General features: G+C 45.2%; 2 protein-coding genes across 8 annotated transcripts in view; one reads left to right on the plus strand and one right to left on the minus strand.

The window, feature by feature from the left end:
• Positions 1–6,890, plus strand: part of SLC66A2 (solute carrier family 66 member 2) — a 58,733-nt gene extending 51,843 nt beyond the window's left edge. For both annotated transcript variants that reach the window (XM_031608324.2, XM_031608325.2), the window contains one exon: positions 3,835–6,890. In XM_031608324.2, coding sequence (XP_031464184.1) covers positions 3,835–4,042 — 208 coding nt within the window. In that variant the 3' untranslated portion in view covers positions 4,043–6,890. The remainder of the gene's footprint in view (positions 1–3,834) is intronic.
• Positions 6,891–11,139: 4,249 nt separating this feature from the next.
• The window catches only part of KCNG2 (potassium voltage-gated channel modifier subfamily G member 2), a 73,268-nt gene continuing 64,555 nt past the window's right edge, over positions 11,140–19,852 (minus strand). For 5 of the 6 annotated variants that reach the window (XM_090136832.1, XM_090136835.1, XM_090136833.1 and 2 more), the window contains one exon: positions 11,140–14,392. In XM_090136832.1, coding sequence (XP_089992958.1) covers positions 13,580–14,392 — 813 coding nt within the window. In that variant the 3' untranslated portion in view covers positions 11,140–13,579. The remainder of the gene's footprint in view (positions 14,393–19,852) is intronic. The other variant, XM_090136830.1, reaches the window with a different exon arrangement.

Here is a 19,852-nt window from a genome sequence, read left to right on the forward strand (position 1 = left end):
GGAGGTTATAACAGGGTAGTGGAAGAAGGGCTGAGGTGTGCTCTCCTCTTTTTACTCTTTCTTCCATGCAACCAATGGGGGAGAAAAACAAACTACTACTTCTTTGGGCAGTAAAATCCTCTGTTTCTGCACAGGCACACTCTCCTTTCCTTTTCCAGGGCAGGTAAGATGACAGTTGTTCTGCCCAAGGTTGGTTGCTTTCTTTGTTTTCCATCAGAAAAGTAGGAATAAATGCAAGAATTGCCTCCCTTTCCCAAGCAATTGGGCAATGTTGAGAAGCTGCAGATAAAAAATAACTCTGTGGCATCCTGAAGTGACATGGTAGCTAGAAATATGTGAGCAGTGTATCTATTCGATCAGGCATGTGTAATCAGGCATGCACCACTGCATTACTGTGAGTTGTATCTGCATATGCAGCAAGAATAGCTGTGCACAGCCCAGATATGGTGGGAGGACACCAGATATGGTGGGTTACTATTGCACTGTTCCTAAATATTCTTATTTCAAGTTTGCATTTCTCTTCAATTTCCTGTCATTCCCTGCCCAGTTCCAGCCTCTATTTCACATCCTCTTTTCATCCATCCAACTTCTTGACTTTCCTTCAAGGTTCTTCATCTCTTCTCCCTTCTTGTCTAGTGCAGTTCTTGGTTCCTTCCAAAGCCATTTTTGGTTACTCTATGTACCTTCAGATCTGTGTTCCTTTTGTCCAGCCCTGATCTATCTTTAGAGAGGTGTAGAAGGGAGTAAGCAGCCAGCACTCCCAGTCACTGTTTTGCATTAATCTTAGGTTCTGGTAATGTAGGTGCAGCTGCAATACTAAGCCTTTGTGAAATACCTAGTGTTTCATGTGTTTTCATTTTTACAGTACTTCAGTGACTTGCCTGTATCCTCCAAGCTGATCAATGCAGGAACAATGCATATATGTTTTGATGGCAACGTTAGATTTTTAAACTGAGTTACATTTCTAAATTCACTTTTGCCAAGGACAAGTTGATGTTTTCCTGCATACAGAACACTGGGCCATGTCCTAGTAAACACCCCAGGCATGTTGCTGCTATCCATGGGCGACTGATGGACCTACTGAAGAGAGGGATGCTGGAACGTGCAGAGGTGCACACCATATTGCCCAGTTGGGACTGCAAGCTGTAGAGATCAAGGGTGGCTTCCTAGCAAAACCCTGAGTTTGCTTTAGTAAGCTGTGGTGGTTTAACAGCGAGGGGCAGCTCAGCAGCTCTCCTCAAAAAAAGTGGGAGAAAACACACTGAAAAAAAGCTGGAGATAAGGACAGGGAGATCACTGACCTATAGGCACCATCACAGGCAAAACAGACTCAGGTTAAAGCAGATTAATGCAATTTATTGCCTGTTAACAACAACCTACAGTAGTGAGAAACTACAAACACTTCCTGCCATCCACACCCTCCTACCTCCCCCCAAACAGCATGGGGGCATGGGGACTGCTGTCAGTCCATGGTGCTTGTCTCTGCCACTGCTCTGCCCCTGCTCCATGTGAGGTCCCTCTCAGAGGATGCTCTCCTTCCCAAACAGAGCCTGCGTGGGCTTCCCACAGGCAGCAGCTTTCCCAAGAACTTCTCTGATGTGGCTCTGTACTACTGGGTCCATCTTTTAGGACTGTACTGCTCCAACACAGAGCCCCACGCTTGGCAGCTCCCACAGCCCTCCTACTCCACCACAGCCAAGGGCTGCAGTTCTGGCCTGGACTGCACTCCTGCAGGGGCTCTCTGTGAGCTGTACCTTTCTTCAGGCCTGCAGGGGAACGGCCTAATCCACTGTAAGCCTCCCTATGGGGTGGAGGTGGCTGTGATCTGATATGGGGCAGCTTCTGGGCTCTGCTCACGGAGGCCACCCATGCAGACCCTGGCTATCAAAACTTTGACACATAAACCTAAATCAAACTCAGCACAACATGTGGTACTGCTAGAGGTGTGCATCTAGGGCTTGGTTCCTAAGGTGCTGTTGAACTACAGGTATCCATAAGGTTTCTCCTAGATGTTGTTCCCTATTTGGAATTTGAAACTGTTACATACTATAAACCATCAGACAGTGTATATTTTGTCCACAGCTTCAGTGCCCGATGGGGTCTTTTTAAAACCCCATTAGCTTTATATATATATGGGATATGTGATGAACATCCTGTAGATAGTAAATTCTTGCTCAGATCTTCCGTGGAGTGCATCAATTACCCTTTTGTTGACAGCATTTAATTTATCTGACCTGCCAAGGTCAGCATGTGCTGCTCTATTAGTGCCAGCCTCCAACCACACTGGGGCAGGTTAACAATTAAATTGTGATTAGTTGCCAAAAGCACTGATAAGCAAAAAATCAGAGGAGGAGGAACTTCGGCTGCCTGCAAGCAAAGTGTCAGTTTTACTACCCTCAGAGTTATCACCCTCCCTAATTAAAATCCTAATCAATCCCATCTACCCCCTGCATGTGTGAACCTCCTGTAAGTGGGACATAATGTTATCTGTTGAGACTCAGAATGCGTGCAACGCAGGTGGTGCAGGATTGTTGCACAGAGCAGCTGTTGTGGCTTCAGCAGTTGTTTTTCTTCTTTTCTGATTATTTATTTGCATTTTTTTAATAACCTTAAGTGGGGAATGGCTGCTTACTCAACCCCCTGCCCTTGCTTACACTTCCACACGTAGCCTCTCTTTGGAGTGTTCATAACATCATAGACATCTTGTTTTATGTTGTCAGTACTATAATGTGAGTTAAAAAGGCTTATGTTTCTGTAGAGCTTTGGGTCAGTATAAATTGATGCTCTTGGCCACCTTTCTCTTATGGAAGGAAAAGTTGGCTGCAGCATCTGGCTTGCAACAGCACTGTATGCTTGTGTCTAGAATAAAAATGTTGCTAGCTCCCCACCTGAATATTTGGGAAATTAATTCCTGCCCTGCTGCATGTGCATGACGGCATTTGATGAAGTCACTGCTGGCAAAATGTAATTATTCATAATTATGACAAATGATGCATAATGCTCATACTGTGAACTACGAAGTTTTGCTTGCTGCAGCTTACCTGACTGCTTAGAAAGCCCTTCAGTTAAAGTACACGAAGATCAGAAACAGCCTTCGGGAATTGGTTGTTTGTGTCTTGTTGAAAATTGGTCTGTGTGAAGTCTGAAGAACTTGCTTCTGTTCCCCAGAGTTTCTCATGATGTGGAAGAGCAGGAGCTGGCTTGCAGGACAAGAGATGGCTTGGTGGTACAGCAAAATAGAAGGAAGTGGGTGGGCATTGTTCTGTGTCCTTGAGGAAAATCCTTAGGGATACTCAGCCTTCTGGTAAACAGCTAGGCTTTAGGTCTTGTGTTTTCTACAATAAGAAAATACTTTTTGTACCTATCAGAAGTGTGTACTCGCATCTTGTGAGTAGAAAATGGCATGCATGAAGAAGCAGGTATTAGTTGTTTGTTTTTTTTCCCATGCACTGGATTACCTTGTTTCATGGTCAATGCAGTCAGCACGTGGCAATCATGTTTACAGAGCACCCCTGATTATCCTAGCAGGATATTTTAAAATACTGGATGCCAACATAGCTGTGGGTGTTTGTAGCTATAATGGCTGAGGTCAGGTCTCTGGAGGCTGAGGGTGCAAATTTGACCCTCAAATTTTCAGTTCCCAAGCACTGTTGCCACACCTCATGGCTATGCAAATGTTCTGCCATGGTAGAGAGGAGTCCTGACCCACTGCAGAGTATCAACCCTCACTGGTGCAGGTGGATACTAGCACCCACTGGAACAGCTCTAGTCACACACTAAGCTGTACCAGCTTCCTTTCAATAAATGTTTTTCCCCTTCTGTTTTGTCTTTTAGTGTCAAGATGGTGCTGATGTGGACCAGCGGGGACACTTTCAAGACTGTTTACTTCATCTTGAATCAGGCTCCGTTACAGTTCTCCATCTGTGGACTCCTGCAGGTTTTTGTGGACATGGCTATCCTGCTGCAGGTTTACTTGTACAGCTCCTACCCTCAGAAGCCCACATCCCACACCACACACCCTGCCAGCACCAAGGCTCTGTGAGATGTGCAGCAGGGTGGGCTGCAGGCCCATGGCACTTGAGAATCAGCCGTGCACCTCCTTTTCCACTTCTAAGTACTTCTGCATCGCTGGGTTGAAGCAGAAATGAGAAGAGAATTGAAAATCTGGCTGCACTTCCAGCTCTGGAGGTTTTATTTGAAATGACTTGCTCTCTCTGTTTTCAGACTTTGCTGTACAGAACCGTTTCCTGGTGGGAGGGGGGCACTATTTTTGCATATGTACCTATGAGCCTTATCAGTTCACATATGTTTGTATATTAATCACAAGGGCTAGATGTTTGGTTTATAATCCTATTTAAAAAATGTTACACCACAGAAAATACAGGATATTTTGCCTGAAACCTTCACCTATTTATATAGTATAAAGTCTGTATATTGGTAGGAAGGTTGTGGCATATGTTAGCATTCATTATCTCCACGATGTAGGAAGAAGTGTTGAAGAGCAAATGCAGGAGCTTTCTCTTTTTTCTTCTTGAAAAGGGTGTCTAGTAAGCAGAGAGGAGTAGGGAAAGAGGCCCTGCAAAGAGGTGAGCAACTGAAAACAAAGCTGTCACATACAGCGTCAGCATGCATTAGAGTGAATGGTAGACACTGGTGCCTGCTCAGTGTGGCAGACAGATACATCGGGGGAAGGAATGGGGTCTGGATATGGGTGATGCTGCACCACATGTAAAGCAGGCACAGCCAGTCGAGTGGTCAGCCACCAGGAGATGTGAACGGGAGATTGCAGGAGGGGCTGTAACTCAGTTTTGTGTTGATGCAGCAAGATTTGCAGACAGGCCATGCCATGCTCAGAGTGCAGCACTGTCACAAACCCAGAGGCCAGTAGACGAGTATTGCCAGTATTGCTAGGAGGTTGCTCTGCTTGGCAAATGAGAGCCACCGAGTGTCTCCACTTTCATTGCCTCAGAGCAGGCAGTGAAAAAGTCTGAAAGAGTCCTGTTCTTATGGTGTCTAGTGGAACAGGACTAGTATCAGACCGCTTGATTTGTGGAGGCTGAAATTCACATTTGTGCTGCTTAATGCCCAACAAGAACCAGTTTGTACGTTCGGGTGTTTCTAGCATTGACCCAATGTGAATCCACATTTTCATTTTTCTGTTTTTAAGATCTTCCAATCTCTTAGCTTGGAGAATCAACAGCTAGAGAGACCAGGGCAGTGAGTTTATTTATAGATGTAGTTCTTGTCTATGCTGGCTGTTTGCCAGCATAGGTCACCATGCCCTTTCTGAGCACTGCACGTGTCTGGAAGCTGTGGGTGGTGTGTGACCTGCAGGGAGCTGTGGCCAAGACCCTGTGCTTCTGCCTGTTGCTGTAAGGAAACTGCTGCCGTCGGTGTGAGGCAGCTGCAGTGAGACCCCAGCCCAGCTGAGGTTTGCCTTCCTCCCAGCGAGACCCCCTCCCTGCTGCTGGCAATCCCTGGGTGAGTCATATCGAGAGGGATGGGGCAGATTCTTGACAATAGTTTTGTTTTTTTTCCTCTCCAAGATTAGCATAAGAGCTTATGTTTTTTTATCGATGGCACCAAGTCTGAGATTTAGTACCTTCAGTATATAAATTAGGTACTTTCCCTACACTATTTTATTTGAGACTCTCATGACCTGAATCTGGCCTGTCTTCAGGGGTGGCAAGCCATCCTCTGTGGGGCAGCAGCACCATGCTGCAGCAGTAGCTGTTTGACAGTGGGTTGGAAATGCCCATCATGAGGCAGGGAACAGTGAGCCAGCCCTGCAGGCAGTGCCACTTGGCAGACCCGTGCCCCTATCGCTCCCAGCAGCCCAGGCTGATGTCTTGGCTCCTGATGCATGTGCCATTTTGGTATGGACGCACTGCTGGCAGAGAGCAGAGGTCATGCTTGGAGGCTGAGCCACCCTTCCTTCAGTGGGGCAATGCTGAATGGGGGAGGAAAGGGGCTCCCCCAGGAACCTGCTATCCAATAGATCTGGCTGAGCAGAGCTGTTCTGAGGGCTGGGCCCAGCTGCTTTGCCTGGCTGCTGCCTCCACACTCCCTGTTTGACACCCTACTCTTCTAGGCCTGAAGTGACCTTACAATGACAATGTACCCTGGCATGGCAGACTATGAATGTTTTGTTTCTCCTTTTCCTCCAATGTTCTGATTGCATTTAAAGAACAGCTTGGCTTTTGTCTTTTTTAATCAAAAACATAATTAACAACTGGCGTCTCTGATATGCTGCTTTAATGAGGATTGTATTTCTACTGTATGCAAATGAACACTTTCCTGTGTGTTTTAATGGTCTGGGTTTTGGTTGTTTTTTTTTTTAATAACTTGAAATGATAAAATTTTTGTATATGCCAGTCTTTTTCTAATCTATGAAACGGGGATATCAGAAATACATTGGTGTTAAGAAAAGTGGTTCTGTATGTGATAGCTTCACTTGGGAGTGCATACTTTTGGCCACCTCTTTGAATTTGAACTATAGGGATTACTGATAAAATAACTTGTTCTTTTCTTATGGGACTCCTCCCTGGGCAGATTCTTGAGTCTGTCATCAGTATCCAGACCTGTCTCATTCACAGCAGAGCTGTAAATACTGGAAGAGAAGCCAGTGAAAACACATCTATCTTCTGTATATGGCATTGAATAAGGTAGGACTCTTGGCCAGGAACTCCTGAATATCACTTTGCAAGATACATTATAGTGAAAATGTTACAGAACTTTATTTGCCAGGAAGTATCTGTATCAATGATCACCTCAGAGATTAAGAAATGAATTACTTTAAATACATCTCTTTGATTTTCACGGAGTTTGTTTTCTCTGTCAGTTGCAATGTTTTTTTAAATAAAAGTTATCTATTGCACATAAATTGCAGCATCGTTTTGTTTTCTTTAGATATAAAATGCATGCTTCTTAACTGTTACTGTAATCTATCTTGCATAAAGCACCCATAGGAATAATTGGCATGCCCTGTTCCTCCTTACCCATCAGGAGGCATAGTTTATCCTAAGTCATGGTACAAGATATGGATTCTGGATTTCTGCCCCAAGCTCTTCATACATTTTGAAGTGAACTTAGCCTCATGATCTTTTTTTTAAGTTACCTTCTTCTATGCCTGTAAAAACAAATTGCTAAGAGATACTATATTTTGTGTAGCCTAAAAAAGTGCTGTGCAAACTGTACAAGGAGATGGAATGTGGGACATAGCTGAGGTACGTGATTGTTCAGACTCCGCACGGGAGATGAGGAAAATGAGTGTAATCTTATGGCCGGCCAGTGCGTGGCTCCAGGCACTGTGGGGCTGCCGCTGGCTGCTTCAGAGGGAAAGAGTTTGCTGCTGCTACCTATGGTGGCTGATGAGGCTGGAGAATGGGAGTCAGTGAGGAGGGAGGTTGGTGCAAGGGAAAGAGGGCTAAGGAGGGGAGAGGAGGGAGACTGATTTTGTAGAAATCAGGGCAGTCTGGAGAGTGGAGAGGAGGGAGGTGGGAGGGACTGAGTATGCAATAAGGGGTTGAAAGGAGACTCCTGTAAGGGAGGGTAAGAGTAGGCAAATCTGTGAAGATCAAGTAAGGATGGAGGAAAATGAGTTGGTGGGGAATTAAGTGTGGAAACTGCCTACCCTGTTAACATTCTGTGTGCAACTGAGAGACTGGCCCAAGCCATTCCAGCAACGCTGAGGCTGCATGCACTCGGTTCTCAGTGTGTGTTCTGTCCCAGGCGATGCTACTGTGACTCGCTGCTGCTCTGGCCCTCACTGAAGAGAAGCCACTGGCCCTTAGTGGAACAGTAGGAAGCTCTTGTGCTCACAGCTGCCTCCAGCACAGTGCTAAAGGTAGCCACAGGGCTCTTGTCCCACTGCCTACAGGCACCAGGCTTGCTGAGACCTGGGCAGCACTCAGAGCAGCAGCTCTGCAGTGTGGAACATCAGCATGTGTAGCTACTTGCAGGGCTGGTGCACTTAAAAAGGCAAAGCTCAGATTTGATGTTTTTGATTCACACTGAACAGTAAAGGAAAACTTGGCCTGGACATGCTGTTTTCTAAATTTGTATTGTGAATTTAGAGGGAGGTGATTGTCCCCCTCTACTCGGCTCTTGTGAGGCCCCATCTGCAGCACTGCGTCCAGGCCTGGGGCCCCCAGCACAGGAAGGACGTGGAGCTCTTGGAGCGGGTCCAGAGGAGGGCACTGAGATGGTCAGAGGGCTGGAGCAGCTCTCCTGTGAGGAAAGGCTGAGGGAACTGGGATTGTTTAGCTTGGAGAAGAGAAGGCTGCGGGGAGACCTCATTGTGGCCTTCCAGTGCTTGAAGGGAGAGGATAAACAGGAGGAGGAACGGCTGTTTGTGAGGGTGGATAGTGATAGGACAAGGGGGAATGGTTTTAAACTGAGACAGAGGAGGTTTAGGTTGGATATTAGGAGGAAGTTTTTCACCCAGAGGGTGGTGACACACTGGAACAGGTTGCCCAAGGAGGCTGTGGATGCCCCATCCCTGGAGGCATTCAAGGCCAGGCTGGATGTGGCTCTGGGCAGCCTGGTCTGCTGGTTGGCAACCCTGCACATAGCAGGGGGTTGGAACTAGGTGATCATTGTGGTCCTTTGCAACCCAGGCCATTCTATGATTCTGTGACCCTTAGCTTAAGCCTAAGTTCCAAGGGTTGTCAGCCTTAGCTTTGTTGATGGTTTCAGTAACAAAATCTAAATACACTGGTAAATAACCATACAGTCTGAATACCTGTAACAACAGCTGTAAATAAGTTAAATTGATAAAATGTGAAGCACACCCAGAAACTGGACAGATATCTGCGCATACAGCCTTGTAGAGCAGCCAGGGCCCAAGCTGCACCTGCATCAGGAAATGTCCTGATGGGAAGCACAGGCTTGTGATTTCCCCATCTCTGTCCTGCCCCTTCTGTGGCCAGTAGAACCACACTGAATTTGTTTACCTGTCAGCCTCTTCATCTGCCCCTTCCCTCTTCTGTGCCAATGCCTTGTACTCTTAAGGTTGTAGTTTGGAGGACCCTGATGCTGTGAGAGCAATAGGAATTCTGCCTCTGTAGGGCTACTTGAGGCTGCCATAAACTCTGCCTATTCTGGCCCTGTTGATGTATGACAGTGAAAAATAGTCATTTTTCTCAATTAAGGTTGCTAGGAAGTGGGAGTTGGCTATGCATGTGCCATATGAGCAGCAGAAATTGTACCACTCCAACACTGTCCCTTTACAAGTTTGTAACTGCATCTTAAGTCTTTCAAATGATTATTGTTGGCAGCTGCCAGAATTCACAGAATCATAGAATTGCAGGGATTGAAAGGGATTTCTAGAGATCAAGTCCACCCCCTTGCTAAAGCAGGCTCCCTACAATAGGCTGCACAGGTAGGCATCCAGATGAGTCTGGATATCTCCAGAGAAGGAGACTCCACAGCCTCCCTGGGTGACCTGCGCCACTGTTACATCACCCTTACTGTTAAGAAGCTTTTCTGTGTGTTTGTGTAGAAGTTCCTGTGCGGGTCTTGAGTTTTAGACCATTGCTCCTTGTCCTGTCACTACACACCACTGAGAAGAGCCTGGCCTCCCGCCTCCCTTCAGATATTTATTAACATTAATCAGATCCCCCCCTCAATCTTTTTTTCCCCAGGCTGAACAGACCCAGTTTATTCAGCCTTTCCTCATGTTGGAGATACTCCCAGCCCTTACTCATCCTTGTGGCCCTCTGCTGGACTTGTTCTAGGAGATCCTTGTCTTTTTTGAAGTGAGGAGTCCAGAACTGGACACAGTGTTCTAAATATGGCCTCACTAGGACAAAGTATAGAGGGTGGATCACCTCCCTCAACCAGCTGGCCATGCTCTTTTTAATGCACCCCAGGATTCTACTGGCCTTCTTGGCCACAGGGGCACACTGCAGGCTCATGGCCAACCTGTTGTCTACCAGAGCACCCAGGTCCTTCTCTGCAGAGCTCCTCTCTAGGAAGTCATCTCCTAACCTGTTCTGATGCATGCAGTTATTTCCTCCCCAAGTGCAAGACTCTACACTTGCTTTTGTTAAAGCTTTTCTGGTTTCTTACTGCCCAGCCTGTCCAGGTCTTGCTGAGTGGCAGCACACAGCCTTCAGGTGTGTCAGCCATCCCTCCCTGCTTTGTATCATCAGCAAACTTTCTGAAGCTGGACTCTATCCTTTCATTCAGGTAGTTGATGAAGATGTTGAACAAGACCAGATTCAGCATCATCAGTGCCTGTGGAACATCACTAGTTACAGGCCTCCAACCAGACTGTGCTGCTGACAGCTCTGAGCTCTGCCAGTCAGCCAGTTCTTAATCTACCTCGCCATCCACTCATCTATCCTACACTTCTGAAGCTTCTTAACAAGGATCTTGTGGGAGAATTCAGATACTAAATAAAGCACCTTAGTGTAAGTACACCTTCACATTTTTGATCTGTTGTGACTTTGCAATCTCCATTTCCATTCTTCAGGCCCAGCGTTTTACCCAGCCCTGTTGGCCAGCACACGTGTAGCATTGCAGCCTCTGATCACAGCTCAGGTCACAGTGCTCCCATCCTGCAGGCCCAGTGGCTTTCTGCTCCCCATGTCCCACCCCACAAGTACCATCACTAAGTGCTGCCAGCAGAGGCAGCTTTGCTCCAATGTGCAGTGAGTCTTGGTGCTGTACACCAAGAGATTGATTTTCTTTGATGCAAAAAGAATGTGCTATGCCCATCAAGCACTACACCGTGCTTCACAAAAAATGTACAGCTACCTCGTGGCACTGGCATGCATTCAGACAACAGCACAGCATTTATTTTGGTAAGAGACAAATGGCCTTCAGTGATTTGTGTGCCGTGTCAAAGGAAAACCGACAACCATGCATAAAGCCAACAATTCTCCAGCTCCTGATCAAAATAGTGAGCATCACTCACAGTAGCAGTCATGCTGGAAGAACTCACTGTCCTCTGGTTATCTTTTATGCCTAGCAATGTTGTGCATCAGAACTTTATGTGGCTTCCAAAAATAATTTGTTTAAACGGTTCCTGGTTTATATTTGTTTCCTCATCTGTCATCGATAAAATGAAACTTTATTAAAAGCCAGACCTGACTAACAGACATAATGAGTGGGTTTTGTCACTTTATTAAGACTCTGCGCATGCTGGAATTAATTATATGCCATTTAAAATTACAAAGAACTCACTACTGTAGGGCTATATCAACTTAATGGAGCACAGCAATAATATGATGTGTCATCCTCCACAAAGCTGCTGAGATGCAGTTAGGTGTCTCAGTGCAGTTTTTCCATGCTGTAGGCTCAAAAAAGGCATTAATTAGTGGTTATCTGTTAGCAGTGCCTGCGTGAAACTCTTCATTCTGCAAGAATATCTGCTCTAAGATGGCTCTTTTAAGAGTAAGATAATACTGCTGTTGATTCATAGCCCTCACCACCCCAGGGAGATGCATTCTGCACCCTACAAAGGGCTGCTTGATCACTGCATTCATGCCAGATGTGTAGCTTTGAACAGCATGTGATGTGCATGGAATATAAAATGCCATGAAATGCTTTCAGATGTGTGTTTGCCTGCTGAATCCATCAGGGCTCACCTGAAGATGGAGCATACAAATGCTCTCCCCATCACCATGCCATGCAATGCCCACACGCACTCTTCACTTTGCTGGTGTGCACTTAGCCAGCCACAATGCTGTGTGTTGATGCCAAACCTTAATAAGCCTTAATGCAAGAAATTCCTGTGTCAGGATTAAAAAAAAATTAAAATCTGCAGTGAGTCACAGCAACGTAATTACTGATATTGATTTGCCAGGAGTCTGAGTCAGCCCCAGCAGCATCCTGCATCCCCTGGCCCTTCTGCTGGCACAAGCAGATGAGATCCCAGTGGGCAGGTCACAGATGGCAGCCCTATGCAGGCAGCTGTGTTTGGTTTGTTGAAGGGGACTGGGGCTGAACGTTGGGATGCACGCCTTTACACCAACACAGAGAAACACCACCTCCCACATCACCTGAATCGTAAGCACCGCCAGATGCACTTGTTCGACAACAAAGGTTCCAATTTTTATTAAAATAAAGTGTAACGTTTATTTTCCCTTGCTCCATTCCTATAAGGAACGGCTCAGTACAGAAGTCTGCTAGCGTAGGGTAGGCATTATAATATAAGCTGATAAAACCCAAAAAAACCCACCTTAAATACATCTGCTCTAGCTCCCTTCCTGGCAACAGGCAAACATGAAGTGACACCATGGTTGGTCCTACAGCTCTGCTAAAACCAACAGAGGTGTAGGCACAGGAGGCAACTGTGCTCCATCTCCCACTCCCTGAAAGAAAGAGTCCTTTGAGATGCGTGCAGTGTGCTGACATACATAGGCCAGCTGCACAACACCTCTGAGCATGAAACTGCACACTAGAGAACTGCAGAACAGGAACGGCATCAGTAAGCAAACATGGGGATGCTACCGTATGATTCATTTTCCCTTTCAAGTGACTGCATTTTTTTTGAAAATTGAGAGGAACAGCCAGAATAATAATTCTAATTTTTAGATGAGAGGAATGTCATTTTCTTAGTAGGAGAAAAGAACAACTAATGCAGGTCTCAGCTGCTGTGCTCACCTCGGGCCGAAGCTCACTGCAGGAGTTACACTGACTTCTTGCCGCTTGGACCAGCCCTGTTTGTACATGGCTGCAATCACTGACAGCACTGCCAGGGAAGATCATGCAGAGCTGGAAGTCACTGCTGACTTAATATTGCCCTCCCCTTCTTAGACTGCATATATTTGAGGCTTATTCATCTGTTAAATATGTTTTTGAGACGGAAAGAATTAAAAGAGGGTGGAGAAAAGTGATTTCTAAAGGTATTTGTTATATTCTACAGTGAGCAAAGAAAAAGAACCCAACAATTTAACATTCAGTACCATAGTCAGGAAGATTGTCTATGTATATTTCTGTCATGGGGCTAAGATACAAAGCTTACTGTGGTAAATACGCATATTTACTAAATAATGCATACTGAGCAGCAGCAAAAGTTGGAGCTGGCGGCTGGCAGCCCAGACCATAGTGCTGATTTCTAAGACAGAGCAAACCAAGCCCCTTGGAAAGCTGAAGGGATTCTTCTGTCCTTCTCATCTCCTCATCCCTTTGGTTGTCTGAGGTTTGCGTTCCTTGGGTTCCTTGGCAGGGCTGCTGGAACACACTTTCAGGGTGTGGGGTGCACGGGAGGAGCTGCACAGGCAGCGGCGGGGCAGGGAGGAGGTGGCACGCACACTGCTCAGCAGCAGCACCTGGCCACACTCTGTGCTTCCTTACAGCCTCCTGGCTGGCTGCCCCCAGGGACTCACAAAAACAGGTGCTCAGGAGAAAAGAGCTTTCCCTAGTTAGCGATGGAGCAAAGCTGTACTTGGTAGAGTTTCTAGGGACACTTTTCAGTGAGCCCGAAAGATTGAAAGTTGCTCTTAAGGGACAATCTCGTGTGTGTCTCTCCCTAATATATGCAGTTTGGGGGGTTCTGCTTGCAGATTGATCCTTCCCCTCATGTTCACTGCTTCTTGTGCTGCCAACTCACTTCTTTAGCTGTGGAGAGTCAACAACTTCTCTTGGCTTCCTGGTCCAGCACTGGCCGGCCATCCTCCCTGGCAGCATCTGGAGGGGATGCAGCAGTGAGCCACTGGGAACTGCCGCCACCTGCGAGTTTCGTGCTTTCCTCCAGCTGGTGCATCTGCCTGCTTGCTGCTCGCTGCTGCTGCTCTTTTAGCTCACTGTAGGAACGGGAAAAGGTATGGAAGATGGAAGTGACTGGGAAGGCCATCAATAAAATACCGCTCAGGATACTGCTCAGAGCTACCACCTGTCCGGGGATGCTACGAGGCACCATGTCCCCATAGCCAACAGTGGTCATGGAGATCACAGCCCACCAATAGCTGGTAGGGATGCTTGTGAATTCTTGCTTGGCTCCCAGTTCACTCTCAGCCAAATACACCAGCGGTGAGAAGAGGGCCATGGCGACACAAAGGAAGAGCAGGAGGAGCCCAAACTCCCTGGTGCAGCGGCGCACAGTGAGCCCCAGAGTCTGCAGCCCCAGCGAGTGCCTGGCCAGTCTCATCACATACAAGATGCGCAGGGCCCGCAGGAAGCGCAGCACCAGGCCCACTCGTTCCAGGTACTTGTTCCCTGCTCCCCCACCAGGCTTGCTGCTGTTTTTTGTGGAGGCCATATCCACAATGAGAGAGATGTAGAAAGGCAAGATGGCCAGGATGTCGATGATGTTGAGTGGGGTTTTCAGGAAAGCACACTTGTTCTCTGCCTGGATGGACCGCAGGAGGAACTCAAATGAAAACCAAGCCACGCACACTGTCTCCAGCACAAAGATGTCATAGCACTTCTGTGAACATTCACCCTGGGGGGAAAAGGAGCAGGAAAAACAAAACAGGAAAAAAATTTAGTTAGAGAACAAACCAAAGAAACAGAGCTGCAGTTCTTAAAAGTACCAATGCCATGTTACAGTGATACAAATTGCTAGCTACTAAGCTATAATCATCTCTACTAAGAGCAGTTGGAATTGATAACTGAAAAAGCAGCGCAATTAGCCATGACTTTGGTTGCAGGACAGGATAATGGAGGCTGCCATGAATTTGGTGTGATGGTAGCAGCTGTCAGCCAGACAGCTCCCTGCTGAAAAGCTGGTGGCTCACACTTCATTTCCAAATTTTTTAACACCTTTTAGAAATGATTAGTACACAATTCAAAGATTTTGATAAATTGAAGGTTCCATCTTTCCTTGTCAATAAATTGCATGCAAATGGCTCATAAACACCTACAGCATTTATGTTGTGGTGCTCACAGAATATAAAATGTTTTTGAAACGACGGTGAGCAAATATTAGCCCACTAGCCCTGAAGTAAAAAGCTTATATTGACAAATGTAGGTATTTCTCAAAGAAAAAGAACTTGACATTTTTAATTATGAAACCTGTAACAAATAATAACAGAATCATAGAAGCATTTAAGTTGGAAAAGACTTCTCAGGTCATCCAGTCCAACCATTAACCTACCACTACACCACATCCTCAGCACCACATCTACACATCTTTTCAGTACTTCCAGAAATGGTGGCTCAGCTGCTTCCCTGGACAACCTGTTCCAAAGCTTCACAACTCTTTCGGTGAAGAAGTTTTTTCCTAATATCCGAACTAAATTTCCTCTGGTGCAACTTCAGGTCATTCCCTCTTGTGTTGTCACTTGCTGCTTGAGAGAAAAGACCAACCTCTGACTTGCTATGACCTCCTTTAAGGCTCTCCTGAGCCTTCTTTTCTCTAGAGTAGATAACCCCAATTCCCACAGCTGCTCCTCATTAACATCTGCTCTCTACAGCCTTCTATGGACCAAGATGACCTCTTCAAGCTTTCTGAGGTAGAAAAGTGTTGGAATAAAGTGCCACAAGCTCTGTTAGTGGAAAATAAACAGAGCCCCAGTTCTTTTGTTACAAAGCCTGAAAGCAAGCTAGCTTTGGAGCACTTGAACAGCGATGAACAATAATGGTGATGATGACTGTTCTTTGATTGTTAATTCAGCAACGGAAATGCTGTGGTAATTCTCCGCTACTTTGCTGCTAGTAACTCCCACTGAATAATAATCAGCTTCTCTAAATATATTTTTATAATCAGCTTCTCTAAATATATTTTTATGTGGACAATTATAGGGCTAGTACCATTTTCTCTGTAAATGCTCGTATAAAAGTGTCAATGTGCTGGTGGCTTTGAGAGGAAGGGAAGTGTATATTTATCCAAGGGATGTGTGTATTTATTTGGCGAACTAATCTGACTTGGAACAGTTGATGAAAACTCTTGTAACCCTGTAGGAGTTCATCCACAGTAGTGGGTATGTAACTCCCAGTGAAGGCAGTGGGAATTAGATACAAACGTAAAACCTCATTCTGCTTGCTATGCTAAATTACAGCAATGAAATCTTATTAAAGAGCAGTTAGGCTGCGTCAAGCTGCTCTCCAGTTCACCACCAGACAATCCAAGAGTCTAGCAGAACTACGAACAGTTCTGCCCACACACTAACCACAGGTGTCTTCTTTCTTGCTACACAGAGCTGAGGAAATTTTTACTGCACAGCAACACATCCTAATTCCACTGCCCCTTAAGTGTTCATGCACTGTTTTATCCTTTTGTGAAATATAAAGCAAAGGAGAGATGGGACTTTCTTCACTAGCTGCAGCATTTCTCCAAATGTGGGGGTGTGACCGGATGCTGTTTCCAGGACTGTCAGCAGAAAGAGTAGTGTCATCACAAAGACATAACAGACTTGTTACCCAAGGCATATCCCAAAATGTTGAGGCTCTCTTCTCCAAGACAGTGAATAAAGAGATGTCAGTGTGAAAAGGAAGAGCCTGCACTTATGGTCCTAGTAGTAAACACTATAAAAGATTTACAAGCTAGAGGAAAGGGATGCCATCCAAAGGGATGTGGACAGGCTTAAGAGATGGGCCCATGCCAACCTCATGAATCATGAAGTTCAACAAGGACAAGTGCAAGGTCCTGCACCTGGATTGTGGCAATCCAGCAAACACAAGTAGGGTGGAGAATGGCTTGAGAGCAGCTCTGAGGAGGATGTGCAGTGTTGGCTGACATCTCAACATAAACCAGCAATGTGCTCTTGCAATCCAGAAAGCCAACCGTAACCTGGGATGCATCAAGAAGGTTGAGGGAGGTGATTCTGCCCCTCTGCTCTGCTCTCATGAGATCCCACCTGCAGTACTGTGTCCAGTTTAGGGCTCCCAACACAGGAAGGATGTGGAATTGTTGGAGCAGGTCTAGAGAAGGGCCACAAAGATGATCAGAGGGCTGGAGTGCCTCCCCTACAGGGTCAGGTTGGGGCTCTTCAGGATGAGAGAAGGCGCCACAGGATCTTACAGCAGCCTTCCAGTACCTGAAGGGGGCCTACAGAGGAAAGCTGGGGAGGGACTTTTTATGAGGGCATGTAGTGACAGGATAAGGGGAAATGGCTTTAAACTGGAAGAGGGTAGATTTTTTAGACTAGATATTAGGAAAAAATTCTTTACTGTGAAGGTAGTGAGACACTGGAACAGGCTGCACAGAGAGGCTGTGGATCCTCCCTCCCTGGATGCATTCAAGGCCAGGCTGGATGGTACTTTGAACAACCCAGTCTAGAGGGAGGTGTCTCTGCCTATAGCAGGGGGTTGGAACTAGGGTGAGCTTAACGGTCCCTTTCAACCCAAACTCTTCTATGATTCTATGACTGTAGGGCTTTTTAAACTCCACTTTGCTGATATGAAAAAATGAGAAAAATTATTTATCCAATTGAAAAAACTGCTGCCAAGATCTTAAGCATATTGCAGGCAGGAGAGAGAATCTTGTTTTACTAGAGTAGCAGTTGAGAGTTTTGAAGTTCCTCTCTAATTTTGATGGATGAAATGACTAGAATTTATATCTGCCTCACTGAAAAAAATCAATCATAAAATTGTTTGGTCCTAAATAAGTATTTTTTTTTTACAAATATAACATATGGGACAAAGCATACTGCTCTTAGGGACTTCTCTGTCATCAAATCATAACTATGCTGCAAGTCTCTCTCATTAGATAAGGAACTAAGATGCTTTCATAGTACTGCACAAATCTGGCTCTGTGGGCCAGAGCTAAAGCTCGCAATGTCAGTGGAAGGGCTCCACTTGTTCTGTGATAACTCATTATCTCATTAGCAGGAAACCAGACATTGCTGTCTCAGAGCCCTGCTGCCTGGGAATCCCTTATCAGAATATGCTTGATCTCACACCTAAGGGCAATGTTTGCAGCTGAACCACATCCTGATATATCCTTGCACTTTCAGAAAAGGATCAACCTTAGCTTGCTTTAAGAGATCTTGCTGGTGGTCTTGATTCTGATGTGCTCTGCATATGGTTTTCTTGCCATTCAATGATTAAGGTCAGTGAAGCCTATGTTTAATTTAGGCATAGAATAGACCTACAAAGATGCAAAGATGTTTAATGGTTATTTTGGCATCTAACTGGCCCCCATGGTCTCCACTTCATGCAGAAAGAAAGGTAACCCTCCATAGTCATTCTGTATGAGTTTTGGTGGGGAGCAAACAGGAGTGAAAATTGTTCCTCATTAATGGAATACCAGTGGAGAGATCTTCTATAAGACTATCTGTCTTGACATGTTTATCCTGTTCACAAACCTACAACTTTGTTGTCCTCCTGTAGTCACATCACAGACACAAGCACAGGAGCAGCCTGGCAAGCTTTATCAGTGGAGCACAAAAGGCTTGGCTGCATCTGAGGTTTGGATCATCCAGTACAGTACAACAAAACCAGTATCTTCACTCATCTCTGCAATAAGGAGCTGCACCATACTCCATCCAGAGCTAATGGTGACCTATGGCTTTTTTCCCCACTTCCTGCAGCTGTCAGCAAACATTGTGGATGCTATGATGTTTACTTTCAGCAGAGCAGAGCGATACCGCTCTGCCACAGAGATCACTTTAATTGATGAAACAATCCCCTCTTTTAGCTAATGTGTCATTATCTCCAGCAAAGTGCTACTCATTCCCTGTATCATTATTAACCTATTGCAATCTGAGCAGGGCAGGCTCTGTCTAATAGCTGTCCTGAGAATAAGAGGATCTCTGCAGGTCTTAGAGAGCAGACCTGTGTGTCAGTTAACATGCCAGAGGCCTTTTTTTTTTTTTAATTAAACATCTTCTCCTTCCCTGGACTGTGCTTCAATCGCATCTAGGTATGACTTGAACCAATCTTCACATGAAATCACAAACAGTAACAGCAAAAATGCCTTTCATGCTTTTTGTGCTCTGCCACTTTTGCCTGAAGCTGCTTTTGCCTGCAATTTATTTCCTTTGATTATACCACTGAAAAAAAAGGAATTTTCCTTTCCAGAACTTTTAACTATGTACGGAGGAGTCCGGCCACTCTGCTTAGGTTTTTGAGTTCTTTTCCCAGTCAAGAAAACAAAATTAAAAAGTGAAGAAACACACACATGGGAAGAACAGAAACCAATAATTAATTAGTGACTGGAACACAGGAAAAACAGGTCTCAAGAGAACTGGATAGTGTTTGTCCAAAACAAATCTGTGTCAAAACTGTATGTTCTCAAAAAAAATGTCAAGTCATTTCATGGCAATAAACATGCACACAAACCACAACATACTGCTTTTTGCTTTTTCTAAGTGAAATATCTTGCTCTCGTTCCAACTGACCAGATTTCTTTGTCTTGTCATCTGATGTATTTTTATGGTTACACTTTCGTATCTAGCTTCATAAATATGGGTCACAGAAAAAACTTATTTTCTTATAGTTTTTGTCCATTTCTTTTCGTCTTTTAGATGTCTGAACAAAAAAACAATAATCAACAATGAACTGCAAGCACAAAAGATATTTCCATTACACCATCCCAGTATTAAAAGACTAAAAATTTTTTAAACGTGTGTACAATCATGTAATTAAACTGTACTCTAGGTTTTTGATTACAGAAACCAATGGTATAGTAAAAATGTATCTGCAGTTGCACAGGATCTTGGAACCATATGCTAACGTCAATTCAGGACACACACACAAAAAAAGAAAAGTCTTAGTGAGTAATTCTGTGCAGTTAAATTAAAGTGCCTCTTTCACAAGGATTTACAGAAATTTGCTGTCAAAAAGCCAACCACAGTCTTTCTTCTGGGGACACATTCTCTTTGCCAAAGGAACTACTGAGAAAATTACAAAAAGAAAAGCTGGTGTCACCAGAGTTCAAATCCAGCTGTACTCATTGCTCTGCATGCTACTCATTGAAGCCTGTTTTCACAAGTGTTTTGGTTTGGATGCAGGGTCCCTT

Source organism: Phasianus colchicus, chromosome 3 (assembly GCF_987193195.1).
Source record: "Phasianus colchicus chromosome 3, bPhaCol1.hap1.1, whole genome shotgun sequence".
Lineage (NCBI taxonomy): Eukaryota > Metazoa > Chordata > Aves > Galliformes > Phasianidae > Phasianus > Phasianus colchicus.